Genomic DNA, 27,247 nt, shown 5'->3' on the forward strand with positions numbered 1-27,247 from the left:
CCGGCGTTCCTTGCGCATGCGCAATGTTACCGGCGCGCCATCTTGACAGCGGGAGCTGCAATCAAACCCAGTGGATCTGTGCTGGCAGAGCGCTCCGCGAGCCTCGTCTTGTTGCCGGGGGATATCCGCGGTGATAGGACTAGCCGGGGCCCTGTTGTGCGTGCCGGGGGTGTCCTGAGCGTGAGAGGGGCTGCAGGGAGTGATGCCTTCTAGTGTTCTCCCCATCAGGGCTGTGTGACTGCAGGCGGCAGGATGCCAGTGGTGTGGCCGACTCTCCTGGACTTCAGCCGAGATGAATGTAAACGGATCCTCCGGAAACTGGGTACATTTTCCTTCCGTTACTCCGTTATTCCGCTCCCATTGCCACTGCGCATGCGCCTCCTCCTGCTATTGTGTGTGAATAGACAGGGCACGCCCCCTCGGTGACGTCAACGCGCTGTCTGTCTGATTGTAAACAAATCACCAGCAGTGAGGGGGCGACACCGGCAGAGGGCGCTGGTGTACAGCCACAGAGGCGGATAAGCGGATCACTGAGATGCTGCTCCGCTACTGTGTAACAAGCTGAGGCGCTAGTGCTCTCTGGTGGCAGCCACGGCGTGTTACAAGGCGCTTTGCAGTAACCCGGAATATGACTGGAGTCCTGGCCATTGTGTTCTGTGTCAGAAAAGAGTCAAATTTACCTGAGATGAGTCAAGGTTCAAAGCTGCAGGGGTCGTGTCCCTTCAGATGTCATTATCTTCACTTTTATAGCACCTAGAAACACGGTGCTGGTGTCCTATTAAAGATATGAATCTCATCTTTCACACCGGAGATAGACAACTAAGGAAATGGCTAAAAAATGTGGTATAGATTCTCTTCCCGCCTGTTCCTGCAACTGTTATAGCTCTGGTTGTGTAGCTCAGATCTGAAAGATGAGATTCTTATCTTTAATATGACACAAGTATTATCTTTCTAGGTGCTGCAGGAGTGAAGAAAGTTGCGTCTGACGTGACGCTCCTCCTGCAGGCTCTAAACTTGACTCATCTCGGGTGAATATGACTCTTTTTTGTTTGTCACATGACTTTTAGAGGGGATTTCTGGCAGGGAGGTGGGGTAGAAGGGCCTAGGGGTTACTTAACATTCATTTACATAAAAGTAATTCTCTTTATGAGTAAGAGCTCCCTGTACACAAATATATTTCTGGGATCTACCGAGCAGTGTTAACAGTTAAAATACCACAAAGGAAGATGTAAATTTCCTCTAGATGTTGTAAAAAGACACTATGACCCTTTTTAGGTTTAGAAAAAAAAACACACATTGCGTTGCTTTGAGAACAGCGCCCCTCTTGTCTGTAGGTTGTGTGTGGTATTGCAGTAGCGACTGCTTTCTAGGACACCCATAGTGATGGTATAACTTGAGGATGAGATGAAAGTACTTTGATCGCCACTGTTCACACAGCGCCATGCATTGTATAGTGGCTGTGTATGGTATTACAGGACACATGACTGATAAATGTGTTAGTTCAGGCCTGGGGGGTGTAAGAGATGCCCCCGATTCAGGCAGCTAAATGGTCTTATCAGCCATGTCAGTCTGGGGAGAGAGCGGCTCTGTTAAAATGACTGCAGAAAGTGCGCCTCTAGTGGTGTAATTAACACATTACACTTCAGGACGGACCTGATGGATTAAGTGACCCCTGACCATTGTGTCTAATGACCTCATCATGATTCTGCTCATCACCGAGCTGCACTCACTGTTCTGCCGGCCTCAGCGCTGCCTTCTCTCCATGTCATTGATTCTCATAGTGGGCGGCGTCATCCTTACATCAGGTAATAACAGCTGGCAGAATTGTGAATGCAGCTCTGAAGCATTAGCCGGAGGAGATTTCTAGGGTCCAATATTTTGAGGGAACCATTGATTCTAGTGTGAGTGACTAAGCATGTAATGTACATTGGTTTTGGGAGGGGGAGTGTTGTGTCTGATGTCAAGGTATATAAGAGGGAGGGGCCCATAGGGAGGGGCCCATAGGGAGGGGCCCATAGGGAGGGGCCCATAGGGAGGGGCCCATAGGGAGGGGCCCGGGTCTGGAAGTATTTGAAATGATCAGACCTTCTTTATATGGTTGTGTTTGGTTCCATTCGGCACTGCAGGGGAGTCTGGGGGCCCCAGTTATTCTACACTGCTATGGAGGGGGGGGGGGGCGTGGATGGTTCCTCACGGCTCTGCAAGGGGGGGGGGGTCGCGGGTGGTTCCGCACGTGGGGGTGGGGTCGTCTCAAGTGATTCTGCATGGCTTTGCGGGAGGAGCATTGGCATGGGAGGTTCTGCGCGGCTCTGCTGAATGTAGACTTTACACAGCTCTGTGTGACGGTGGGGCACCCAGAGGCTGGGGTGGTGCGGTGCGGGTGGTTCCGTACGGCAAAAGCTGCTGTGGGTGTGTAACCAGCATTACTATGTAGTCGCAGTTGGACGTCCTGCGTTGCTGTATTCTCTGTGCTGCTGTTATCTGCTGTTCTTTTTGTACAGAGCTGGAAGCGTACGCGGGGGTCATCAGCGCCCTCCGTGCACAGGGCGACCTCAGTAAGGAGAAGAAGGACCTTCTCGGAGAGCTCTCTAAAGTCCTGAGGTAAGTGACTGTCTGAATGCCCTACAGCTTTTACTCAGAGCAAAGGCTGTGGCGCAGCTGCGTGCAGAGAGCTAAGGGCACAGCAGTGTGAATGCAGAGCCTATTCGTCTTGTGTTCACTTGCAGCATTTCCACGGAGCGACATCGCGCGGAGGTCCGCAGAGCGGTGAACGATGAGCGCCTTACTACTATTGCTCACAAGTGAGTGCACCAGAACTTACCTGTCAAGGTGTCTTCAGAGGGGGTGGTAATAGGCGAAGTGTTGTCCCTGATCTTCTGGGTGTCCGGCCCTTACATATTACCTCCACTAAACATAGAAACCCCTTTAAGGAAGTCCTCCAGAGCTGTACTCATAATTCTGCTTCTTCAACTGGAAAGTCAGCAGGTTCATCATCTCCGCTGCTGGCCGAAGCTCCGGTAATGCAGAATGTTCTGTCAGAACTATCGGGGAATGTCCTGGGAGTTCAACTCTGAAGTCTGTACAATTGTGAATGCAGCTCTGAAGGTTTATTGCAGACGAGACGTTTCTTCACATTCTCTTCCTATGACTCTTCCCTCAGTATGTCCGGTCCAAACAGCTCCTCGGAGTGGTCCATTGAAGGGCGGAGGCTGATCCCGCTTATGCCTCGCCTGGTTCCGCAGACGGCGTTCACTGCTGCAGCCAACGCCATCGCTAACTCGGCAGGACAGCACAATGCCTCGCTGCCGGACCCTGCCGAGACTGGGAACAAGGAAGGTGAGAACACAGACCGGGGGTCCCGGACCAGCACCATAGTCATCACTGACTTACATCCCCCTTATATCTTCTCTCCTAGTGGTGGTGTGTTACTCCTACACCAGTACAACATCCACACCCACATCCACACCCGTGCCCAGCGGGAGTGTAGCTACTGTCAAGTCACCTCGACCTGCCAGCCCTGCCTCCAACGTGGTGGTCCTACCCAGCGGCAGCACCGTGTATGTAAAAAGTAAGTAATCCTGTATTATACTCCAGAGCTGCACTCACTATTCTGCTGGTGGAGTCCTTGTGTACATCATAGATGAAATAATTCTTTCCCTCTCTCCCCTCAGGTGTGAACTGCTCAGATGATGATGAGAAGCCTCGGAAGCGGCGGCGCACTAATTCCAGCAGCTCCTCTCCAGTTGTCTTAAAGGATGTTCCCAAACCTTCTACTCCGGTCTCCAAGACTATTGCTGTGCCCGTCTCTGGCAGCCCGAAAAGCAACATGAGTAACATCATGCAGAGCATCGCTAACTCCTTGCCTCCGCACATGTCACCGGTCAAGATCACGTTTAGTAAGCCGACCACCCAGACCACCAACACCTCCACCCAGAAGGTCAGTGTCACCGCACTCTGGGGTTATGGGGGGACGGGGAAGGTAATTACTTGTATTTCCAGTCGGACTAGAGGGGAGCTTACAGATATTCATACAACTTTAAAATGAAGGGTTTTTCTAGAGTCATCATACTCTTAAAGGAAATCTACCATCAAAATCCATAAACCAGGGACATTACTCATAGATCCAGGCACCGTGACTGTGGTATCTTCTTATATGTGTTATTCATGGACTCCTTCCTTCTAAAATCAACTTTTAAAATTAGCCTGAAGGGCTTTAGGGGGTGTTACCAGAGGTCCTAGGTGCTGAAGCTTCTCAGTTTGTAACACTGTGTCCCGCTCCCTCTGCTTGCTGTATCTCACCCAGTGGGAGGAGATGTGCACCTGCACAGTGTAACAGCTTATGAAGCGACAGCACGGATTGGCTCTTGTATGATACTGGAGACCACATAGCAGCATAAAATTACTGATGCTGGAGACCCTCAGGAGCAGTACAGTACAGCTGCAAATTCTTACCACTTCTGGGTCCTCTCTGGGCGCTTCTCTCTGTCTTTACCCCAATGCATACAACTATTGTCAGTAGTCAGGACGTGGAGCGGCAGGAGAGGACCCGGTAACAGTGAGCACGTCTCGGCTGCACTCACCATTACCCGGCCTCCTGCACCGATGATCAGTTATGTTACATCATGGAAGTTCTCATTCCAACTCGTGGCTTGACGGGCTGCATGAAGTCTGTCAGTGCGGGTTTTGCACCCCGATCGCTGCATATTGTGTACATGCTCAGTGGGGAAGCTCCTCTGTTGTAGATTAGAGTTGGAGTCTGTTCTTTGGCTTCAAGACCTGACACATTGGTTGAGACGGCCGAGCTGCATCTGTGTGTGTGTGTGTATAATATACATATAGCACTAAACCTGGAGTCTGTGCATCTCTCGTTTCTACTCGCCTTTTAAAGGAGTTGTCCAGGATTGGTGTAGTGGCCTCGCTCCATCACTCAGCAGCTGTGGATAGTTGTGTCATTGAAGAAATCAACCGTGATACTTGTAACCCTGTGCAAACCCTTTTGTACACATGTAAACAGTGCACCTACGGGTGTGTACTACATCAGTGAGCCAGGAGAGGGCAGTAGTGAGCGCCTTAGACTGATAAAGCTCCAGACTGTCTGTAATTGTAACAACCCCTCAGCTGTGAGCAGTGCGCTTGTCGTGTTAACCATTTATTTACATCCTGACTTGTTTCTTTTCTTCTTCTTCACCCCCCTGACAGGTCATCATCGTCACCACCTCTCCCAGCTCCACCTTTGTCCCCAACATTTTATCCAAGTCCCACAACTACGCGGCGGTCACCAAACTGGTCCCCACATCGGTCATCACCTCCACCACCCAGAAGGCGCCAGCGGTGGCCACCTCTGCCCAGTCCTGCGCTGTCACTGCCAGCAGCACCAGTGCCACTCCGGTGTCCACAGGAAGCATCGCCGTCACCACCGTGGTGTCCTCCACCCCATCCCTGGTCATGTCCACAGTGGCACAAAGTAAGACATTGTACCAGCTCTGCAGCTCTCCATGTTATCACCCGTCACCACACAGATCAATCACAACTGTTTGTTGTCAGTGAGTGGAAATATCTATGGATACCTGTTGTGATAACGGTACAATTCCGTTACAATGTGTCAGCTGGACTTTCTGCTATGTCTCCAGAATATGATCAGAGCAGAATTTCGGTCCATGGATGATAACAGAAATGTTCCTGCTCGCTGACAGCAAGCAGAGCAGTGGACCTGGCGTGTACATTTCTCGCTAATACGTTTTTGTTTTTGGCTTAGGTGTCTCCACGTCAACAGTGAAAGCCTCTTCCAATAGACTCCCCTCGCCCAAGAGTCTGGTGGCTTCTCCCGGCCAAATCCTTGCGCAGTTTCCCAAGCAGTACCAACAATCGCCAAAGCACCAGATCCATCAGATCTCCCAGCAGGCGCCTCCTCTGGCACAATCAACCGCCTTGTCCCACACTGCCCCCACCCCACAGCAACAGATGCCCCCAGGGATCAAACCCACCATACAGATCAAGCAGGAGTCTGGTGAGTACACCAATCAAGTGGGTAAGGGGAGAGGAGGGGGATGCAGCTGAAGGTTTGTTATGTTTTAGTAAGTGTTCAGATTAGAGCACAAGCTCTGACTTCACACCAGTAAGAACACGCCCACTTGGCAATCAAAATCTATTTTATTCTTACTGTGTTACAGGTGTCAAAATAATCACACAGCAAGTACAGCCAAGTAAGATCCTCCCGAAACCGGTGTCTGCATCTCTGCCGAACAGCAGCAACTCCCCAATCATGGTGGTCAGCAGTAATGGGGCCATAATGACCACCAAACTGGTCACCACCCCCAGCGGTAAGTTTTATAATGTAAGACGTCACTCATCACAGGATAAGTAATGTCATGTATGTACACAGTGACTGCACCAGCAGCAGAATAGTGAGTGCAGCTCTGGGGTATAATACAGGATGTAACTCAGGATCAGTACAGGATAAGTAATGTCATGTATGTACACAGTGACTGCAACAGCAGCAGAATAGTGAGTGCAGCTCTGGGGTATAATACAGGATGTAACTCAGGATCAGTACAGGATAAGCAGAGGTCGCATTAACGCCTCACCAAGCGTCATAGACGCATGCTGAGGCGCCATTACCCCCCAAAATAATTGCCATGCGTCAAAGTACGCATGGCAATTATTTTCTGTAGCGCTCTGGCTGAGTGGTTCTGCGCTGCAAAGGAGGGAAATATCGATAGCAGGATCGCAGCGAGCGCCGGGCCGCTCCGCAGGACACGTGACGCAGTGATCTGTGTCAGCGGCACGTTGGAGAGACCCGGAGCGACAGCGCAGTCCTCGGGGGAGACATGCGGGCTGCTGCTCCAGCTCCCCCTGCAGGCTCGTGTGTCAGTGTTTATGTGATTCTATCGGGACCGGAGAGCAGGGCCAAGTGAGTGCAAACCCCGACCACACTGTACTCACTGCACTCTGTGTACTGTGTATAGTGTGTAGTGGGTATGCTGTGTGTAGTGAGAGTGTGCCCTATGTGTAGTGGGTATGCTGTGTGTAGTATGTGTGTGCCCTATGTGTAGTGGGTATGCTGTGTGTAGTATGTGTGTGTGCCCTATGTGTAGTGGGTATGCTGTGTGTAGTATGTGTGTGCCCTATGTGTACTGGGTATGCTGTGTGCCCTATGTGTACTGGGTATGCTGTGTGTAGTGAGTGTGCCAGGTGCTGCGCTGTGTGTGTGTGTGCGCGCTGCGTGTAGTGAGTGTGCCCTATGTGTACTGGGTATGCTGTGTGTAGCGAGTGTGCCAGGTGCTGCGCTGTGTGTGTGTTGCGTGTAGTGAGTGTGCCCTATGTGTAGTGGGTATGCTGTGTGCGTGCGTGTGCTGCGCTGTGTGTGGTACTATGTATAGTTAGTGAGTGTGCCGGGTGCTGCGCTGAGTGTGTGTGTGTGCTATGTGTAGTGAGTGTGCCCTATGTGTAGTGTGTGTTCCACTCTGCAGGTCTCTGTATATTTATCACTGATAACAGTGTAAAAAATTTGTAATTAAAAAAAAGAAAAAAACGTTAAGTAAAAAATAAGCAAACAGTGTTAAAAGAAAAAGCGTAACGCCCTCAAACCCCCAAAAATAAATGTAGAAGTGTCAGCCCCGGCCTGTTCTGTTGGGGGGGTCTCCAGCCGGCCCCAGCCCACTCTATAAGGGGGGGGTGTCTTCGGGGGCTGGTGTCAACCCTCCTCTGTAGGTTAAGACAATGGAAAAGTTGTGCACCACTTGTGGCAAAAAAAAAAACCTTGGGCGTTAATGATTTTCTTGTATTAATAAATGTTTATTAGATCGTTAATAGACATTAATAGATATATATACGACTAGGAGTTATATATTTGTATTACTGAATATTTCATACTCCTCCTCGGCTAAAAATACTCCTCAAAAATGGTGAGAGGAGTATTATTACCCTTCCAGAAAAATGTCAGTGCGACCTCTGAGGATAAGTAATGTCATGTATGTACACAGTGACTGCACCAGCAGCAGAATAGTGAGTGCAGCTCTGGGGTATAATACAGGATGTAACTCAGGATCAGTACTGGATAAGTAATGTCATGTATGTACACAGTGACTGCACCAGCAGCAGAATAGTGAGTGCAGCTCTGGGGTATAATACAGGAGGTAACTCAGGATCAGTACAGGATAAGTAATGTCATGTATGTACACAGCGACTGCACCAGCAGCAGAATAGTGAGTGCAGCTCTGGAGTATAATACAGGATGTAACTCAGGATCAGTACAGGATAAGTAATGTCATGTATGTACACAGCGACTGCACCAGCAGCAGAATAGTGAGTGCAGCTCTGGGGTATAATACAGGATGTAACTCAGGATCAGTACAGGATATGTAATGTCATGTATGTACACAGTGACTGCACCAGCAGCAGAATAGTGAGTGCAGCTCTGGGGTATAATACAGGATGTAAATCAGGATCAGTACAGGAGAAGTAATGTCATGTATATACACAGTGACTGCACCAGCAGCAGAATAGTGAGTGCAGCTCTGGTGTATAATACAGGATGTAACTCAGGATCAGTACAGGATAAGTAATGTCATGTATGTACACAGTGACTGCACCAGCAGCAGAATAGTGAGTGCAGCTCTGGGGTATAATACAGGATGTAACTCAGGATCAGTACTGGATAAGTAATGTCATGTATGTACACAGCGACTGCACCAGCAGCAGAATAGTGAGTGCAGCTCTGTAGTATAATACAGGATGTAACTCAGGATCAGTACAGGATAAGTAATGTCATGTATGTACACAGTGACTGCACCAGCAGCAGAATAGTGAGTGCAGCTCTGGAGTATAATACAGGATGTAACTCAGGATCAGTACAGGATAAGTAATGTCATGTATGTACACAGTGACTGCACCAGCAGCAGAATAGTGAGTGCAGCTCTGGTGTATAATACAGGATGTAACTCAGGATCAGTACAGGATAAGTAATGTCATGTATGTACACAGCGACTGCACCAGCAGCAGAATAGTGAGTGCAGCTCTGGGGTATAATACAGGATGTAACTCAGGATCAGTACAGGATATGTAATGTCATGTATGTACACAGTGACTGCACCAGCAGCAGAATAGTGAGTGCAGCTCTGGGGTATAATACAGGATGTAAATCAGGATCAGTACAGGAGAAGTAATGTCATGTATGTACACAGTGACTGCACCAGCAGCAGAATAGTGAGTGCAGCTCTGGTGTATAATACAGGATGTAACTCAGGATCAGTACAGGATATGTAATGTCATGTATGTACACAGTGACTGCACCAGCAGCAGAATAGTGAGTGCAGCTCTGGGGTATAATACAGGATGTAAATCAGGATCAGTACAGGAGAAGTAATGTCATGTATGTACACAGTGACTGCACCAGCAGCAGAATAGTGAGTGCAGCTCTGGTGTATAATACAGGATGTAACTCAGGATCAGTACAGGATAAGTAATGTCATGTATGTACACAGTGACTGCACCAGCAGCAGAATAGTGAGTGCAGCTCTGGAGCATAATACAGGATGTAACTCAGGATCAGTACAGGATAAGTAATGTCGTGTATGTACACAGTGACTGCACCAGCAGAATAGTGAGTGCAGCTCTGGGGTATAATACAGGATGTAACTCAGGATCAGTACAGGATAAGTAATGTCATGTATGTACACAGTGACTGCACCAGCAGCAGAATAGTGAGTGCAGCTCTGGAGTATAATACAGGATGTAACTCAGGATCAGTACAGGATAAGTAATGTCATGTATGTACACAGTGACTGCACCAGCAGCAGAATAGTGAGTGCAGCTCTGGGGTATACTACAGGATGTAGCTCAGGATCAGTACAGGATAAGTAATGTCATGTATGTACACAGTGACTGCACCAGCAGCAGAATAGTGAGTACAGCTCTGGAGTATAATACAGGATGTAACTCAGGATCAGTACAGGATAAGTAATGTCATGTATGCACACAGTGACTGCACCAGCAGCAGAATAGTGGCTGCAGCTCTGGAGTATAAAACAGGATGTAACTCAGGATCAGTACAGGATAAGTAATGTCATGTATGTACACAGTGACTGCACCAGCAGCAGAATAGTGAGTGCAGCTCTGGAGTATAATACAGGATGTAACTCAGGATCAGTACAGGATAAGTAATGTCATGTATGTACACAGTGACTGCACCAGCAGCAGAATAGTGAGTGCAGCTCTGGTGTATAATACAGGGTGTAACTCAGGATCAGTACAGGATAAGTAATGTCATGTATGTACACAGTGACTGCACCAGCAGCAGAATAGTGAGTGCAGCTCTGGGGTATAATACAGGGTGTAACTCAGGATCAGTACAGGATAAGTAATGTCATGTATGTACACAGTGACTGCACCAGCAGCAGAATAGTGAGTGCAGCTCTGGGGTATAATACAGAATGTAACTCAGGATCAGTACAGGATAAGTAATGTCATGTATGTACACAGTGACTGCACCAGCAGCAGAATAGTGAGTGCAGCTCTGGGATATTATACAGGGTGTAACTCAGGATCAGTACAGGATAAGTAATGTCATGTATGTACACAGTGACTGCACCAGCAGCAGAATAGTGAGTGCAGTATAATACGGGAGTGGTTTGGGGAGACGATTGTTATCACTCAGGACATTGTTGGTTATTGAGAAGTTTTCTCAGTCTGTTACTTTTTCTTTCTTTCTTTTCCTTCAGGGACCCAAGCGTCTTACACGCGTCCGGCTGTCAGCTCAGCACTTGGGGCCCGCATGGCGGCTACTCCAGGGGCCACGTATGTGAAGACCACCAGTGGAAGTATTATCACTGTTGTGCCAAAGTCTCTGGCTACACTGGGAGGCAAGATCATCAGTAGTAACATTGTGTCCGGTAAGCAGAATAATGGGCAGCTCCTGCTCACAGCTGAGGGTTTGTTGCAGTTGGATAAATTGGGGTGACTCCCGGGGAGATTTGCTCTGGGGGTGACTCCGGTTCTTCCTCTTTATCACAGTGTATAGTTAACAGAAGATGAGGGATTTTCCGTATTTTTCTGTGGGATTACCTCTGGCGGGGATCGTCTGTCTTACAAGGTGTCGGAGGAGCCGCTGGCTCCAGACGGTTTTGCAGGACACATTACGGGGGCCCAGTAAACGCTGCGCAGCTCTTTATAGGGTGTGAGTGACGTGTCCTGCACAGGATCAGGCCCAGGCTGTGTGACAGGTTGTAGTAATACAATACACAGTGCCGGGTGCTGCATACCTGCCATGTGCCCGGCCCTCCGTGCCCAGCCGAGCCTTGTATAAAGTATCCTGGCTTGTAGACAGGAGGGGGGGCTCCTGCCTGGCAGTGCCTTGTAGATGGGGGGGGGGGGGGATATCCTGGTTGGTAGCGCCTTGTACTAAGGGAGGGGGGCATCCTGGCTGGCAGCGCATTGTAGATGGAGAGGGGGGGTTGTCCTGGTTGGTAGCACCTTGTAGTACGGGAGGGGGGCTCCTGCCTGGCAGTGCCTTGTAGATGGGGGGGGGGGGGGGATATCCTGGTTGGTAGCGCCTTGTAGTAAGGGAGGGGGGCATCCTGGCTGGCAGCGCATTGTAGATGGAGAGGGGGGTTGTCCTGGTTGGTAGCACCTTGTAGATGGGCAGGGTGCACATCCTGCCCTGCAGCGCCATGTAGATAGGGAGGGGTGGGGGGACATCCTGCCTGGCAGTATAACACATCACTCCATTTACTGTGTTTGTTAATGCAATCTATTGTTCCCTTTTATCAGCCAGACTGGAGTGATGCTTACTATTTTTTTTGTGAGTGGTCGCAGTATACAAACCTCACTTCCCCGGTGATGACCACTTTATATGTCCAGCGCTGAGACTCTTGTGCCTCGCTGTTATCAGCCACTCCTCCTATAATGCTCTTGTACTATAATACGATGTGATGGATATTGACCACTAAAACTCTCCATCTTATAGGACATTTGTGGGTGCAGCACCCCAGTAACTTGTCTCTTTACCTTTTTATAGGTACAACCACAAAGATCACCACCATTCCCATGACTTCTAAGCCCAACGTCATTGTGGTGCAGAAAACAACGGGCAAAGGTACAACCATCCAGGGGATCCCAGGGAAGAACGTGGTCACCACCCTGCTGAACGCCGGGGTAAGTGCAGCGGGGGCAGGATAGAGGCAAGGCCTAAGCATTGGGGCAATTGTACTCGTGTCATGTCTCTAATATGGGATTTATTCCAGGGTGATAAAGCTCTGCAAGCCATGCCAGCCGGCACCAAGCCCGCCATCATCACCGCCACCCGGCCCATCACCAAGATGATCGTCACCCAGCCCAAGGGCATAGGGTCAGCAGTGCAGCCAGCAACCAAGATCATACCCACCAAAATAGTGTATGGGCAGCAGGGGAAAACCCAGGTATGTGTGCTGTGCTGTGCTGCTGGTTACATATCTTGTACTGATCCTGAGTTACATCCTGTATTATACGCCAGAGCTGCACTCACTATTCTGCTGCTGGTGCAGTCACTGTGTACATACATGACATTACTTATCCTGTACTGATCCTGAGTTACATCCTGTATTATACTCCAGAGCTGCACTTACTATTCTGCTGCTGGTGCAGTCACTGTGTACATACATGACATTACTTATCCTGTACTGATCCTGAGTTACATCCTGTATTATACTCCAGAGCTGCACTCACTATTCTGCTGCTGGTGCAGTCACTGTGTACATACATGACATTACTTATCCTGTACTGATCCTGAGTTACATCCTGTATTATATCCCAGAGCTGCCCTCACTATTCTGCTGCTGGTGCAGTCACTGTGTACATACATGACATTACTTATCCTGTACTGATCCTGAGTTACATCCTGTATTATACCCCAGAGCTGCACTCACTATTCTGCTGCTGGTGCAGTCACTGTGTACATACATGACATTACTTATCCTGTACTGATCCTGAGTTACATCCTGTATTATACTCCAGAGCTGCACTCACTATTCTGCTGCTGGTGCAGTCACTGTGTACATACATGACATTACTTATCCTGTACTGATCCTCTTTTGTTTTCTCCTCTATCAGGTCCTCATAAAACCTAAGCCGGTTACATTCCAGGCGACGGTCATGAGTGAGCAGACTCGGCAGCTGGTTACTGAGACATTACAGCAGGCCTCTCGGGTGGTGGAAACCACCAGCGCCACCATTCAAGAAGTTAAAGAGGACACAGAGAGCAGCTCATCATCTACCGAGTCCTCCCAGAGCTCCCAAGGTGCCAATGTCTACATGTCAAGTTAAGCAAAGAAACAAACTACACGTGTTCTCCCCTTCTATGGTCTCAGTCCAGTGACCTGAGTTATCTGAGACAAATTTTTTGTTAGGTTGAGCCAGAAAAAGTATCCATAACCCCCTCCCACTCTCAATTTTATATTCAACCCTGCCCAATGATCCGCTGATCGCTTCTGATCCCGGCGATCGGCTCGGCACTAGCTGCAGCTTTTCCCTATAGCGGCCACTACAGGAGAAATCTTGTATTACATGCTATCTATGCTTTTTCAGTATGATACTTGAAGGGGACATGGGGATTGTAATTTGGCTAGTTTCCCCTGCCCTAGGGCGCCATCTTGTATGTCCTACTCCCCTTTGTAAGTAGGATCAGTGAATAGGTCGTCAATGTTGCTCTTTAACAAATATTACAATTTCTTGCAACCTTTCAGATTCTCAGCCGGTGGTCCACGTCATTGCATCCCGTGGTCAAGACTGGTCGGAGCATGAAATAGCCATGGACACCACCCCCACCATCATCTACCAGGACATCGCCGGAGAGTCCCAGTCTGCAACGTCCACCATCAAAGCCCTGATGGAGCTGCAGCAAACCAGTGGTGAGTCCAGAGATGTGGTGGGAAGATGCAAGTCCTCATCGAACCGAAATCTTGTACTGATCTGACACACTTGATTCACTTTATTCCTTGTGCTCTAGTTACATCGAGAGCTGCATCAAAAAATTCAGCTGACTTCTTCATTTTGGCTAATTTCCTTCTTTATTGATCCAGTTCTTCTTCTCTACTTGTTCTGCTGCTTTTGCATTCAGGGACTTGCAGTCTTTATACTGAGCACTTTGTCATTGTTGGTGCCCGCGCTACGATAGTCATTTTGGATTTCTTACTACATGCCTGTAAAAATAATTCTTATTACTGGAGTGGTCATCTATGCCCTCCACCTGCAAGCACTAAAGGGTCTTATCTGCAGCTAGGACCCCAACCAGTCACATGATAGAGAGTTAAGACACCCTAAAAGTTGCAAAAAGTGACCTCAACAGTGATACCATAGCAAGCGAGGGTTCTGATCTCCTCTGTATTAGGGTAAGTATCTGATTTGGGCCTAACTGTTGTGACCCCTTCACCCGCATGGGGGTCCTGTTTGTACCCTATGAACAGAGCAGCAGTCACATGTTCATATTACACCTCCTTTCGCCTCTAGTGGTTTGACCCCTGTTAAAAGGTTTGTACCAATAGGGGATAACAAGATGATTGGTGAGAGTCTGACTGCTGGGACCCCCATTCATCACAAATACAAGACCCCCATCAATCCAAAGAACCGAGGTCTGATGCTCCCGTACTCTTGAGAGGAGCAGCAGGACACCTGTTCCATCTATTCGTGACCCCCATTCTGCAGCAATGAAACCTTCGCCTAAACGCTTTTTATCCACAGTATAAGTTGATAGAACCCCTTTAAAGGAAACCTACCATTTAGAATGGCAGGGGTAAGCTGTAAGTACCGGGCACCAGCTCAGGGTGAGCTGGTGCTGGTGCTTACTTTCGTTAGTGTTATAAACCGCAGTATCGCGGTTTTAACACTTTTTAAAGCAGAAGAGGCTTCGGCGCTGCGTGCGCACGATCGTGCGCACGCCTACATAGGAAATAGCGGAGATGTTGTGCGCACACGGTCACGCGCAGCGCCGAAGCCCCTTCTGCTCTAAAGTTTAAAAAGTGTTAAAACCGCGATACCGCAGTTTATAACACTAACGAAAGTAAGTACCGGCACCAGCTCACCCTGAGCTCACCCTGAGCTGGTGCTCGGTACTTACAGCTTACCCCTACCATTCTAACTGGTAGGTTTCCTTTAAGCAATGCGAGAGAGGCTACATTCAAACCCCTAATATTGTGATCGGTAGGGGGCTAACTGTGAGGACCCCCACTGTTTGCACAATTATCTGCTCTCTAGTGCAGCAACTGCTTTAACTCTGATACCTTCTCTCTTACAAAATATGGACATTTAAGGGGTTACGGAGGGGAAACTGGTCTGACTACTTCATCTCCTCACAGGTTGAGTGGGTTTGGACCAGCACACGTCCAGATTGGTAGGAACCTATAGCAATTCTTACGCTGGAGCAAGCTGTGTCTTTTGCAGTTCTATGCAGCTTTGGATCTGACTAGAGACTAATATATATATATATATATATCCCTGTACATGGTATATTGGAAGTGCTTGTTACTTCAGCGTATCTCCATCCTATTGATTGGACGTTGCTGATGTGACCCATGGACATGGCATCACAAACTGAATGGTGGGTGTCCAGCAGCCAGCACCCCTGTTAATCGGATTCTTAGAGTAGGTGATCCATGGGGGGCGGTAGGACCTTGTTCAGCTTCTTTGACAATATCCTTCTGGGGCGGTAGAACTGGGATCAGCTTCATATAGTATCCTTTTGGGTGGCGGCGGTAGGACCAGGATTCCTTTCCTAGATCATTTCCATTTTGGAGGGGATTGGACCAGGATCGGCTTCTTTGTGGTATCCCTCTGGGGGTAGGATCTGGATGGTCTTGTTAGGCAGTATATCCCCCGCGGAGGGTGTAACAAGGATTGGTTTCCCAGGAAGTCCTCCCCCTCATGGAGGGTATACCCGGGGTCCCTCATTACATGACATTCATAATTGCCCTTTTATTCTTCAGCGAAGGAGAAGGCGGACTGTAAGCCCCGCCAGCCGACTATTGACCTCAGTCAGATGGCTGTTCCAATCCAGATGGCCCCTGATAAACATCAGGCTGAAAGCTCATCCATTGCTGTGGTGGAGTCAGAATTGCTTGCAGAATACATATCTACAGGTAGGGGGCGTAGTCATTGATTGTAAGATCCTATAATGAGGTGACCCGTCCCGTGACCACTGCTGTGATTGTCAGGTACAAGCGCTAAAAACCCGCCTCTAGGAAGTAGTTGTGATGTTTTGGCTGCATAGAAGACAACTACTCCTATCATGCCATACCACTGGACATGACTAGAAAAAAATCCTATTATATTCTATACATAGATGATTACGACCCCCATCATAAGCGACCACTGGATGTGTCCATAATACAATAATACACAGAATACTGCTACCTGAACACTGGACATGACCCAACATTATTCTATTATGCTCTACACATAGGGGACTACAACCCCCATCGTGACTGACCACTGGACGTGACCATAATACATTCTGTTATACTCTACACATGGAGCATTACAACCCCCATTATGACCTAAACAGACATGGATGTATCCTGTCCATAGTATATAGGAGCCATCGTTGCCAAGTCTGTTTTCATCATTACACACTACGACGCGTCCATGTGTCTGTGTCATCCACTTTAACATTTCTGTAACTCCAAGTTTTCTGAGGGATCAGAGGAAGACAAAAATTTGAACCTCTTAACAATAGAGACCCATCATATACCAGCAGGAGTCCTGGTTATACCAATCATAAGCAGGTCCTGATGTGGAGAACCCAGTGATTATCCCTGATCTGGAAGGAAGTGTCTGTACACAGTGCACCACAAGCAGAATAGTGAGAATAATAATAATCTGGGGAATAATACAGGATGTAACTCAGGATCAGTACAGGATAAGTAATGTCATGTATGTACACAGTGACTGAACCAGCAGCAGAATAGTGAGTGCAGCTCTGGTGTATAATACAGGATGTAACTCAGGATCAGTGCAGGATAAGTAATGTCATGTATGTACACAGTGACTGCACCAGCAGCAGAATAGTGAGTGCAGCTCTGGGGTATAATACAGGATGTAACTCAGGATCAGTACAGGATAAGTAATGTCATGTATGTACACAGTGACTGCACCAGCAGCAGAATAGTGAGTGCAGCTCTGGAGTATAATACAGGATAGGTTCTGTAGGTGGATGAGAGCACTCGGCAGTGTAGGTGCTTGTATATTTTGTACATATGTTGGTGCAGGGATGTGTGTGGATTAGGTCAGAGTCTTTATATAAACCACAAAAAGTTCTCCTGTGATTGATCCCCAGGGACAATCTATAATGAAGTTATAACCTCTGTTTTGCTATGTACATATGTGGTGATGACGTCTTCTCCTAGATCCGTCCTCTTCCAGTAATCCTGTGGTTGTGTGACCCTGGGCCCATTCCTGTGGTCGCCCCTCCCCAGGTGCATGTACATCCTCATACCATATTATTCCCATGTAACGGGTTACCAGGAAATGTGTGTGTTACATATGGGAATAGATTGAGGTTCCTGTGTTACAGGAAGAAGTCCTTAAAGGGGTAAACCATATTCTCCTAAGTTAGTCAACTAAGTTAGTCAACTCTGAGATAGTGGAGGTTAGGAGCTTCGTCTGCATTGATGTCAGTGGTACAGACCGCTCTCTACATTGTAGACCCTGTACACCCCTTGTTTTCTGTGGTACAGGCCAGTCTATACATTGTAGACCCTATTCAACCCCTGTAGTATGTAGTGGTACAGGCCGCTCTCTACATTGTAGACCATCTTCACCCCCTGTACTAGGTGGTACAGGCCAATCCATACTTTGTATACCCCATGCACCCCCTGTAGTCAGTGGTACAGGCCTCTCTCTAAACCCCCTGTAGTCAGTGGTACAGGCCAGTCTATACATTGTAAGCCCTGTACACCAAGTGGTCCTCAACCTTTTTGTATCCAGGGACCCGCTGAACCTGCAAATAGTCCTTATCTAACCACATCCCATATAATGCCCCTTTTCCTGCAGCCCCTTCTTTTTTTTCTGTTGTCTGTCTTTATAATAAGGGAACCACATGAAGGAACATTGTAATACCTCTTTTTATATAGCCCCCGCACATGCTTATATTATCTTTGGCCTTTCCACTGTGAGGAAAACAATAGCTATTGATTGGAATATAAGACTAGGGTAGTAAATGCAGCTGCTACTCAATAATGAAATGTCTGGCAGCCTCCCCCTTCACTGACGGGATGTCCCCGCCTCAGCCTCCCCCCTCACTGACGGGATGTCCCCGCCGCAGCCTCCCCCTTCACTGACGGGATGTCCGCATGGCATTATAGTGTCTGCGTGGACAGAACATATAGATGTCCTTCTGCCGCCTTACAGTCAGGTACCGCCTCAAAGAGGAGACGAGAAGAAGATTCCTTCTGCCTCTGGGGAGCGGGGAAAGGTGAGTATTGGAATTATTTCTTTTGTTTTACATAGTTCTTTGGCCCAGGACCGGCTGCTCCACGGACTGGTTTAAGGCAGTAATCCGGCATTTGTGGCCCTTTTCTCTACACCCCCTGCAATAAGAGTTGTTGAAATTCAGAGAAATTTTAACATTTTAAACCTACTTTTTCCCGTCTCATCCCTACAGGTAAAACGCGGCCTGTGGCTTCTACCACCACAGTCAGTTCTGGAGATGTCCCCCTCACGTCTCTCCTGCAGGTCAGCCACCCGTCCCAGCACCACCAGCTGCAGACATCGCAGTCTTCCCGCACTCTGCTGCAGCACGTCTCGCAGTCCCAGAGCGCGGCACAGACATCCGTGGTGGTAAAGTCGCTCCCCACCTCCTCTAGCGGAGCCATCACACACATCATGCATCAGGTATGTTCAGCAGATTTCTGCTCCTCTCTGGTGCAGCGTGGCAGGTGGGGCGGCGGGGGCCTGTGGCAGGTGGGGCGGCGGGGGCCTGTGGCAGGTGGGGCGGCGGGGGCCTGTGGCAGGTGGGGCGGCGGGGGCCTGTGGCAGGTGGGGCGGCGGGGGCCTGTGGCAGGTGGGGCGGCGGGGGCCTGTGGCAGGTGGGGCGGCGGGGGCCTGTGGCAGGTGGGGCGGCGGGGCCTGTGGCAGGTGGGGCGGCGGGGCCTGTGGCAGGTGGGGCGGCGGGGCGTGGGGCGGCGGGGCCTGTGGCAGGTGGGGCGGCGGGGCAGGTGGAGCGGCAGGGCCCCGGGCAATTTATAGAAATAAAACTAAACTAAAAGCTAAATTATAAAAAAATTCTTTTATTTTGTTCCCACGATCCCGCATAACCTACTGCAGGCGCTGAGCAGCCACACTGCGTTCAAGAGGACCGAAGAGACTGTGACTGAGGAGGGGGAGGTGGAGGAGATGGACACGCTGGACCCTCAGACCGGTCTCTTCTACAGATCTGCCCTGGCTCAAAGGCAGCAAAAGCAGATCCACCTGCACCAGGAGGGGGCGCACCTCCAAGTGAAGACTGTGCAGTCCCTGCAGACCAAGCAGAAGCAGATCATCCAGCTTCAGCCGGAGCAGATCCAGCACAAGATCCAGCAGACTGCACAGCTGTCCATCAGGCAGCAGAAGATCACCCCGCTGCAGCAGGAGCACATCCAGCAGCACACGCAGCGCCACATGCTGGTGAAGGAGAGGCACATCCCGTCCCTAGTGTCTCAGCCACAACAGACTGTAGTGCAGGTTCTGGCTGTGAAAACCACCCAGCAGCTGCCGAAACTACAGCAGGTTCCTGGTGGCCAGAAGATCTACATGCAGTCCCAGCTCTCCCAGACCCCAATGCAGATTCCAGTGTCATCAGAAAAGGTGACTGTCAGTCAGGTAACCATACTGCAGGGTTATATTATCATACTATGTAGATTCCTTATAGATTCATCAGCAGAATAGTAATAATACAGGATGTAACTCGGTACAGGATAAGTAATGTCATGTATATAGACAGTGACTGCACCGGCAGCAGAATAGTGAGTGCAGCTCTGGAGTATAATACAGGATGTAACTCGGTACAGGATAAGTAATGTCATGTATATAGACAGTGACTGCACCGGCAGCAGAATAGTGAGTGCAGCTCTGGGGTATAATACAGGATGTAACTCAGTACAGGATAAGTAATGTCATGTATGTACACAGTGACTGCACCAGCAGCAGAATAGTGAGTGCAGCTCTGGAGTATAATACAGGATGTAACTCAGGATCAGTGCAGGATAAGTAATGTCATGTATATAGACAGTGACTGCACCGGCAGCAGAATAGTGAGTGCAGCTCTGGAGTATAATACAGGATGTAACTCAGTACAGGATAAGTAATGTCATGTATGTACACAATGACTGCACCAGCAGAATAGTGAGTGCAGCTCTGGAGTATAATACAGGATGTAACTCAGGATCAGTACAGGATAAGTAATGTCATGTATGTACACAGTGAGTGCAGCTCTGGAGTATAATACAGGATGTAACTCAGGATCAGTACAGGGTACATTTTTATGTAGGGTTTTTGTGGGTTTATTGTCTTCTTTTTATTTCATACATGATGCATGATCTTTTTAATATATATTTTTTTTGGCCTTTGCATACAGCCAATTGTATCACAGGGTTCTGCGGTGACCAAGATCACTTTTGAGGGACACCAGCCCCCCACGGTTTCTAAAGCATCACTTAGTGAATGTCTGCCGAAACTCACCCCTGCCGTGGCCAGTATCCTCCCCAGTGTGTCAATGGCGGACAAAGCCTCCGTTGCGGATATTCTGAAGATGTCCATGATGGAAGCTGAAATAGACCCAAATGTGGAGCCTATGATTGTGGATCCTCCTTGTAAAGTTACTCCTATTATTAAACCTATGCCAGTGTTGACAGAAGCGGCCATACCTCCACAAGTACAGAGGTTATCTTCACAAAGTGCAGTGACCACCAGCGTACCACCTCCTCCCAAATGCTTCCCAGCTCCCATCATTACTGCAACCTCCTCCACAGCGCTGCCAGTACCACTGCCACCTCCGCCTCCACTTACCAGGAAAGTAGATGTCCCTGTCGCCAGTCAGATTATTCAGATCCAGAATGTTTCGCAGATTCCAAAGAGGACGGAGGAAATGCCTTCTGAAATTATTATACAGGTAACACTCTGATCAGGCTGCAATGTAAGATATCTATTTTCCTGGGTATCATGTCATCAGGAGCTGATATATATAGTTTTTATATAGCATAGTAACTTGAAGGTAAAAATTTTTTATTTTTATAACAAGTTTCACATTGCTGTTAATGCTATACTATTAGCATTTCCCCTATGTACGAATGTAACAAATACTTCCCCATATATACAAGAATATAACTACTATAATACTGCCCCCTATGTACAAGAATATAACTACTATAATACTGCCCTGTATGTACAAGAATATAACTACTATAATACTGCCCCCTATGTACAACAATATAACTACTATAATACTGCCCCTATGTACAAGAATTTAACTACTATAATACTGCCCCCTATGTACAAGAATATAACTACTATAATACTGCCCCCTATGTACAAGAATATAACTACTATAATACTGCCCACTGTGTACAGGAATATAACTGCTATAATACTGCACCCTATGTCCAGGAATGTAACTGCTATAATACTGCCCCCTATGTAATATTAGATTTGCGGTACTCAAAGACATGTATGTTAGGATTTGTCCACAGTCTATGGCACTACTGTCCCTTCTTTTCTTTTCAGACGATCCCTCAGTATCCCATCCCCTGTCACTCCAGCTCCAATGTGGTGGTAGAGCCCAGCGGATTACTAGAGATGAATAACTTCACCAGTCAGCGGCTCGGTGACGACGACACGGTGATCATCCATGATGGAGACATAAACACAGATGAAAGGACACAGTGTAAATCCATTAATATAGATCACGCATAGCAGCCGTGGAACATGCGCCCGGACTGACCTCCGTGGAGGACGCTACAGACGGAGAGCCTGCACCACACAGTGTAATTGCGCTGCCTACACTAACAACTCCCCAATGAGCACAGTATTTTTTTTTGTTTTTTTAGATTAGGATTATGGCCGACAAATCATGGATCTGCACATTTCAGAGGAATCCAGTTACATTTTTTTTTTTAAATAATATATTTATATATATATGTATGTAAACTAGAACAAAAAACACAAAATGGTTGCACCCGCTCTTCGCAGTTGTTGCACCCTATAGATGTGGCGTGAATGACAAAGGACCGCACATGTTACGTTCTGTGCTGACTTCTATGTCCTACCAAAATATGAAGGTAAAATTCCTTTAATTCGGCATTTTTGTCCTCGTGGGCTTTACTGATTATCTACGGATTTTACCGTAATGTAAATTTTCTATTCTTCTAATGTGATTTCTAACAAGACTGAACAGGTGGTGTTCATTAACCCCTTTTGAGTCAGATTTAAGACCTTCTGATAATCCAGATTATTTAATAATCCAGAGTTGTTCCCATCCCATGGAGGTTAAAGGAATTTCCCAATTTTTCTATGTATAGGAAGAGGCATATATGTATTATATGATTGGTGAAATTCTTTTAACTCGGGTGATGGAGTACCTAATGTCCTGACAAGATTTTTGAGGAAAACTGCAAATTTTGTTTAAAAATGGGTCTGTTCACACATCCCATTATACTATTCCATGTCTTAACAGTTCGGTGTTGAGTATCAGTGTTGTCTGGATGACTGGATGCCAGATTTAAGGAATTTTACCCTAAATATTAGATCTAAACATGTAGCAGAGTGTATTTTGTCCTAAAACCCTGTGATATATATATATTTTTTTTTTAAGCAGGGCATTGGTGAATCCTCCACTGATATGTGACTACAACACTCAGCATGCTCTGACATTAGATGCAGGGAGTTGTAATTCCACAACAACTATAGATGGTTGAACACTGTATTATATAAATGTTATTTCAATTCCAAATCATATATTTATACAGGAAAACAAAATGGCTGCCCTTCCTATGTTAAAAAAAAAAAAAAAAACCTGCTTGGGCCTGATATGTGACTACTCTCAGCGTGTCTTATTAGATGCAGGGAGTTGTAGTTACACAACAGTTATAGAGCAAAGGATTGCTGAACATCGCAACATTGATCTATTCATAGAAACTGAGGTATTTTATAGTTTTATTCCACTCATATATTTGTGTGTGAAACCAAAATGCTTGCCCCCATATCTAAACCAAGCAGCTTTGGGCCTAATGGTACCAGAATTTCTTTATAGCTACAGCCTTTTAATGAACCAATCATAGCTCAGCTTTCATCCTTCCACTGCTGCTTTTTACATGAAAGCTGTGTTCTGATTTGTTGCTATGGACAACAAGGCTTCAGATTCCTACTTGAGGCCTAGTTGATGGCTTTAAGACCGAGAAAATACCATAAACTGGCAAAAATTTCAGAACACGTCATGTGATTGTGGTTTTCCAATACTAGGAGTTAGTTTTACTAGCAATAATAACCTGTCCCATGCCCAAAAAAATACCACTATCGATTTAAAGGGGTTTTCCCACAAACAAAAGTTAAGTGGGCGTTTCAGTGCTGAGAACCCCACCGATCACGAAAATGAGGGGTCCGATGGGGTCCTACATACCTCCGTCAGACCGATCGTTGCTCCTTCAGAGTAATGGAGCAGACGGCCGCTCATGACTGTTCTGCTCCATTAATCCCTATGGAACTCCACACTCGGCAATCTCTGTCTGCTCCATTAATCTGGCGGAGCGACGAGGGGTCCGAAAGTCCTCGTTTTCGTGATCCCTGGGGGTCTCGGCACTGAGCCCCCCACTGATCTGCAAGTTAGGCCCTATCTCTATGTTAAGAGCCAATATGTTCTTAAAATGTCCGTCAAATGTACTACAAGTCACAGTAACACCTTAAAAGTGAAACCGATAAAGTTTTATTGAAAGCGACTTGGAACGTGCTCAGACTTTGTTAATACGTTGCATGTCTATGTTTGTAGGCGGAGCCATTAGCGCGGCCATGTTTGTTTACATGGAGAATGCGCCTGAACTTATTGTCAATGTCGCAACGTTGGCAGTTTTACGGCTTGTGGCACAAATATCGCGAGAGCGTCCATTGATCGTTTCAATTAACTTTATTGTCAAACTTTAAATCCGTTCAGCCATTTATTAAAATTCTGAAGTAGTCTAGAAACAGCGCCACATTAGGTTTTTCTGGGTATTGCAGCTGTGTTAGTGTAAAAGGTGCTAAGCTGCAATATCACACACAACTCTTAGGACAATTTTTTTTTTTTTTCCTCCATTCAATTCCAGACTTTATATAAGATTGACCAATGCAGATTTACCAACTTTTTTGCTAAAATTACAATCAATAACTTTTTTTTTTTTCCCCCAAACCCCCTCCCCACACCGTTTGATTACTTTTGGTTCTGTGTTCCTTCAGCAGTTACTTTTGATTGCTGGTGATTCCTTGTGGTCCAATTTACGGTGTTATGCAGGAATTGAAACACATGGCTGTTTTCATTGTGCAACAGCTCCACCGATGGTTGCAGGTTGTGTCTGGTACTGCATCTTGATGCTATTTTTTTCTTTTTTTAAAGGTATAGTAGTTGCTAAACCAGACTGACCCTGAATATGCCTATGCTTTCTCTGAAGACCAACACCATGTATTGTTTTTAAAATTCTGTAGAACACCAAAGATCCTGAGGTTTTTCCAAAATAGATTGTGTAATCCCTAGTCACCCAGCTTTCTGACAGCCTAAAAGAATACCCTTCATTTAATGAGTCACAAGGCATTTCAACACTTTCTCTTAGCTTCATTGTGATCTAGAAAAAGGCAGACTTTGAGTACAATAGGTACTGGTACTCATCAGCTCGGACCCAACTTTCCTAGGTGTCAAAGCGACATTCTTGCTAATAGTAGTCACCCAGCTCTTTACTGACTTGAACTGTCTCCCTCCTTTGTGATGGGGTCTACAAGCAATGCAGCTTTTTACAGTTTTGGAAAAGCTGAGTGACTTACCTGATTGTATAAGGACGTTGGACAGCTTTCCCCTTCCGGTCACTAAGAAAGCTGGATGACTACGAAAACAAATCGTTTACCCCATAGTGGTAGCATTGAAGACTGATGTGTCCTTCAGGGCTCTAACAGAGTAAATGGTTTTAAAAACCAATAGATTGCTCTGTGGCTGTCACCCAGCTTTCCTGAAAGTGTCAGGATATTGGACAGCTTTGCGTAGGAAATAAAAATGGGATAAAATCAGATCTGTCATTCAGGGATCTAGGAAAGCTGGGTGCTAACAGTAAGCTGCAGGACAGCTTTGTGTTTTATGTCCCTAAGAAAGCTGGGTGACTAAGAAATTAAAATGACCCAATGGCCATTACCCAGCCTTACTAAAAGTAGTGAATAGGAAGAGTTATCTGCCAGTCAGGGGTCTTGGAAAGCTATGTGATTATAATAACAAGCAGCTAACTCAAGGATGCTGTCTTAAATTACAAATCTAATCTTCCTACTGTTTAGAAACCTATGGGTAGCTTAATGGTTGTTACCCAGCTTTCCTCATAGTTATTGGAAGGAAAACAGATCTGCCCTTCAGGGCACAAGGTAAGATGAGTGAGAAAACAAATGTGTAACTCAATGGTTGTCATTCAGCTTTTCTGGTTTCATGGAGGAAATGTGGTATTATTATTGACTGAAATCAGGACTAAATAATGATTTGCCATTCAGGAGCTTAGGAAAGCTTGGTGATCAGTCTTGTTAGCTGTATTGGAGTAACTAGATAAAAATATACACTCTGATAATTAGACATATGATGAACTGGGGTTAGAGGAAACTCTTGCTAATCTGACTTGGCTGGATTTGGTTGCGTCTATAGTCGGCATCGTGTCGTTACAATGTATCAGTACAGAACCCTGCAGCGAGGAGGCACATGGATCCAATTGTTCACAAGGTCATTCAGTTCAAGGCAACAGTCACACAGTTCAAGGACTTGGAGAAGTTTCTTATTGGCTGCAGAAAATTCTCTGAACTTTGAGACATTTTAAAAGCAAGCGAAGAAAATAAAACGAAATAGGAGGAAGAAGGCGCAACTATTTAAGTGGGTTTTTAGCGTGCGCGTGTGTATATAATATATATATATAGAAGGACTGCGGTTTTTGCAGCTGGTTTTGTACAGAAATTATAAATAACCAATTCCTGACTACTTGGCTTTGTATTTATTTGTTCAGATGTTGGGCCCCGCCCCCTGACCTTTGCTTCTCCCTTATACAAAGTGGGAATAAACTAGTCCCACCCCTGAGGATCAGCGGAATATAAAGTCATGGTAAGATTTTCCTGTAGAGATGGAAATTATATCCTGGACATGGACCTGAAGCTGCATCTGGTGTGGAACTGACAGATTATTAAAGAATTTGTATGAAAAGGCAATTTTTTAAAATATGTATTATGAAAGGAATCAATTTCAAGATCTCTGCTTGCTTACATTGTAAAGGAATGACAAAACTGGATACGTTTTTAGCAGCTGTGGAATGTAATATATTATAATGGGTTTTAACTATCCACAGGGTACGGGATAACTTAGTGTTTGAACCTCCACCAATCACCAAGACTTTAAGTGGTCATAATAAGACTCCAGTTTTCATCTTAAAGGGAGCCCGACAACTAAACAAACCCACACTAACTAAACATATTTTTGAAAATATTTATCATAGAGCAGTACAACTATCCCTATATTGTTCCTCCACATCCTTGTAAAGTTCCAAACCCGTTAACTCCCCGTCTATGCATATTAGAGCACGCCTCCAACTTCCTGATTGACAAGACAACTCCTCCTTCAGCTGAGTGAAGTTGGCTCTACTACATGGATTCACCCCTCCCCCAGGAATGAGAGAAAAAGTGGCTGTGTGAGTGACTGATTCGCTTAAGATAAATTAAGCTTCCTCGTTCACTCCTCCCACAGGAATTCTCTTCAGTGAGCTACACATTCAATGTCTTCCTCATTCCTGAGGGAGGGGGGAAAATGAGCAGGAAGGACATGAATATGCTAGACTCGGCTCAAAAGACAATGATCGGAGCCACATGTGTCAACTGTATGAATGAACTGTGGAACTTTTCAAGCATGGGGAATAACAATATAGGGATAGTTGTACTGTCGTATAATAGCAGTTTACAGAGATCTGTTAAGTCAGTAAAGGTTATTTTATCTGACAGATTTCCTTTAATTCATTAACTATTAGACTGTCTATAAGGTTCAAGGCTGTCCCATACACAG

The 27,247-nt window shown here is 46.7% G+C and overlaps 1 protein-coding gene across 5 annotated transcripts; it reads left to right on the top strand.

The window, feature by feature from the left end:
- Window positions 1-26,410, top strand: EMSY (EMSY transcriptional repressor, BRCA2 interacting). Of its 5 annotated transcripts, none has more exons than XM_072133922.1 (19): window positions 1-322; window positions 2,502-2,601; window positions 2,727-2,801; window positions 3,161-3,336; window positions 3,416-3,568; window positions 3,672-3,937; window positions 5,200-5,464; window positions 5,756-6,007; window positions 6,171-6,320; window positions 10,719-10,889; window positions 12,014-12,150; window positions 12,240-12,413; window positions 13,084-13,291; window positions 13,716-13,880; window positions 15,951-16,103; window positions 18,626-18,855; window positions 19,288-19,821; window positions 20,576-21,109; window positions 21,721-26,409. In XM_072133922.1, exons 1-19 carry the CDS (start codon window positions 253-255, stop codon window positions 21,907-21,909), a joined length of 4,002 nt encoding a protein of 1,333 aa, XP_071990023.1. In that variant the 5' UTR covers window positions 1-252; the 3' UTR covers window positions 21,910-26,409. The 5 variants fall into 5 exon arrangements, with proteins under 5 accessions (XP_071990023.1, XP_071990025.1, XP_071990024.1 ...); XM_072133924.1 differs by having other exon boundaries at window positions 13,084-13,270; XM_072133923.1 differs by having other exon boundaries at window positions 19,288-19,806; window positions 21,721-26,365.
- Window positions 26,411-27,247: the final 837 nt, after the last annotated feature.

Source organism: Engystomops pustulosus, chromosome 2, assembly GCF_040894005.1.
Source record: "Engystomops pustulosus chromosome 2, aEngPut4.maternal, whole genome shotgun sequence".
NCBI classification, from domain to species: domain Eukaryota; kingdom Metazoa; phylum Chordata; class Amphibia; order Anura; family Leptodactylidae; genus Engystomops; species Engystomops pustulosus.

Bases quoted from the DNA above. Each gene is read 5' to 3' on its own strand.
- EMSY (XM_072133922.1), top strand. From the start codon at position 253: ATGCCAGTGGTGTGGCCGACTCTCCTGGACTTCAGCCGAGATGAATGT. The intron at 323-2,501 runs GTACATTTTCCT...CTTTTTGTACAG, and splicing joins ACGGATCCTCCGGAAACTGG to AGCTGGAAGCGTACGCGGGG. The intron at 5,465-5,755 runs GTAAGACATTGT...TTTTTGGCTTAG, and splicing joins CATGTCCACAGTGGCACAAA to GTGTCTCCACGTCAACAGTG.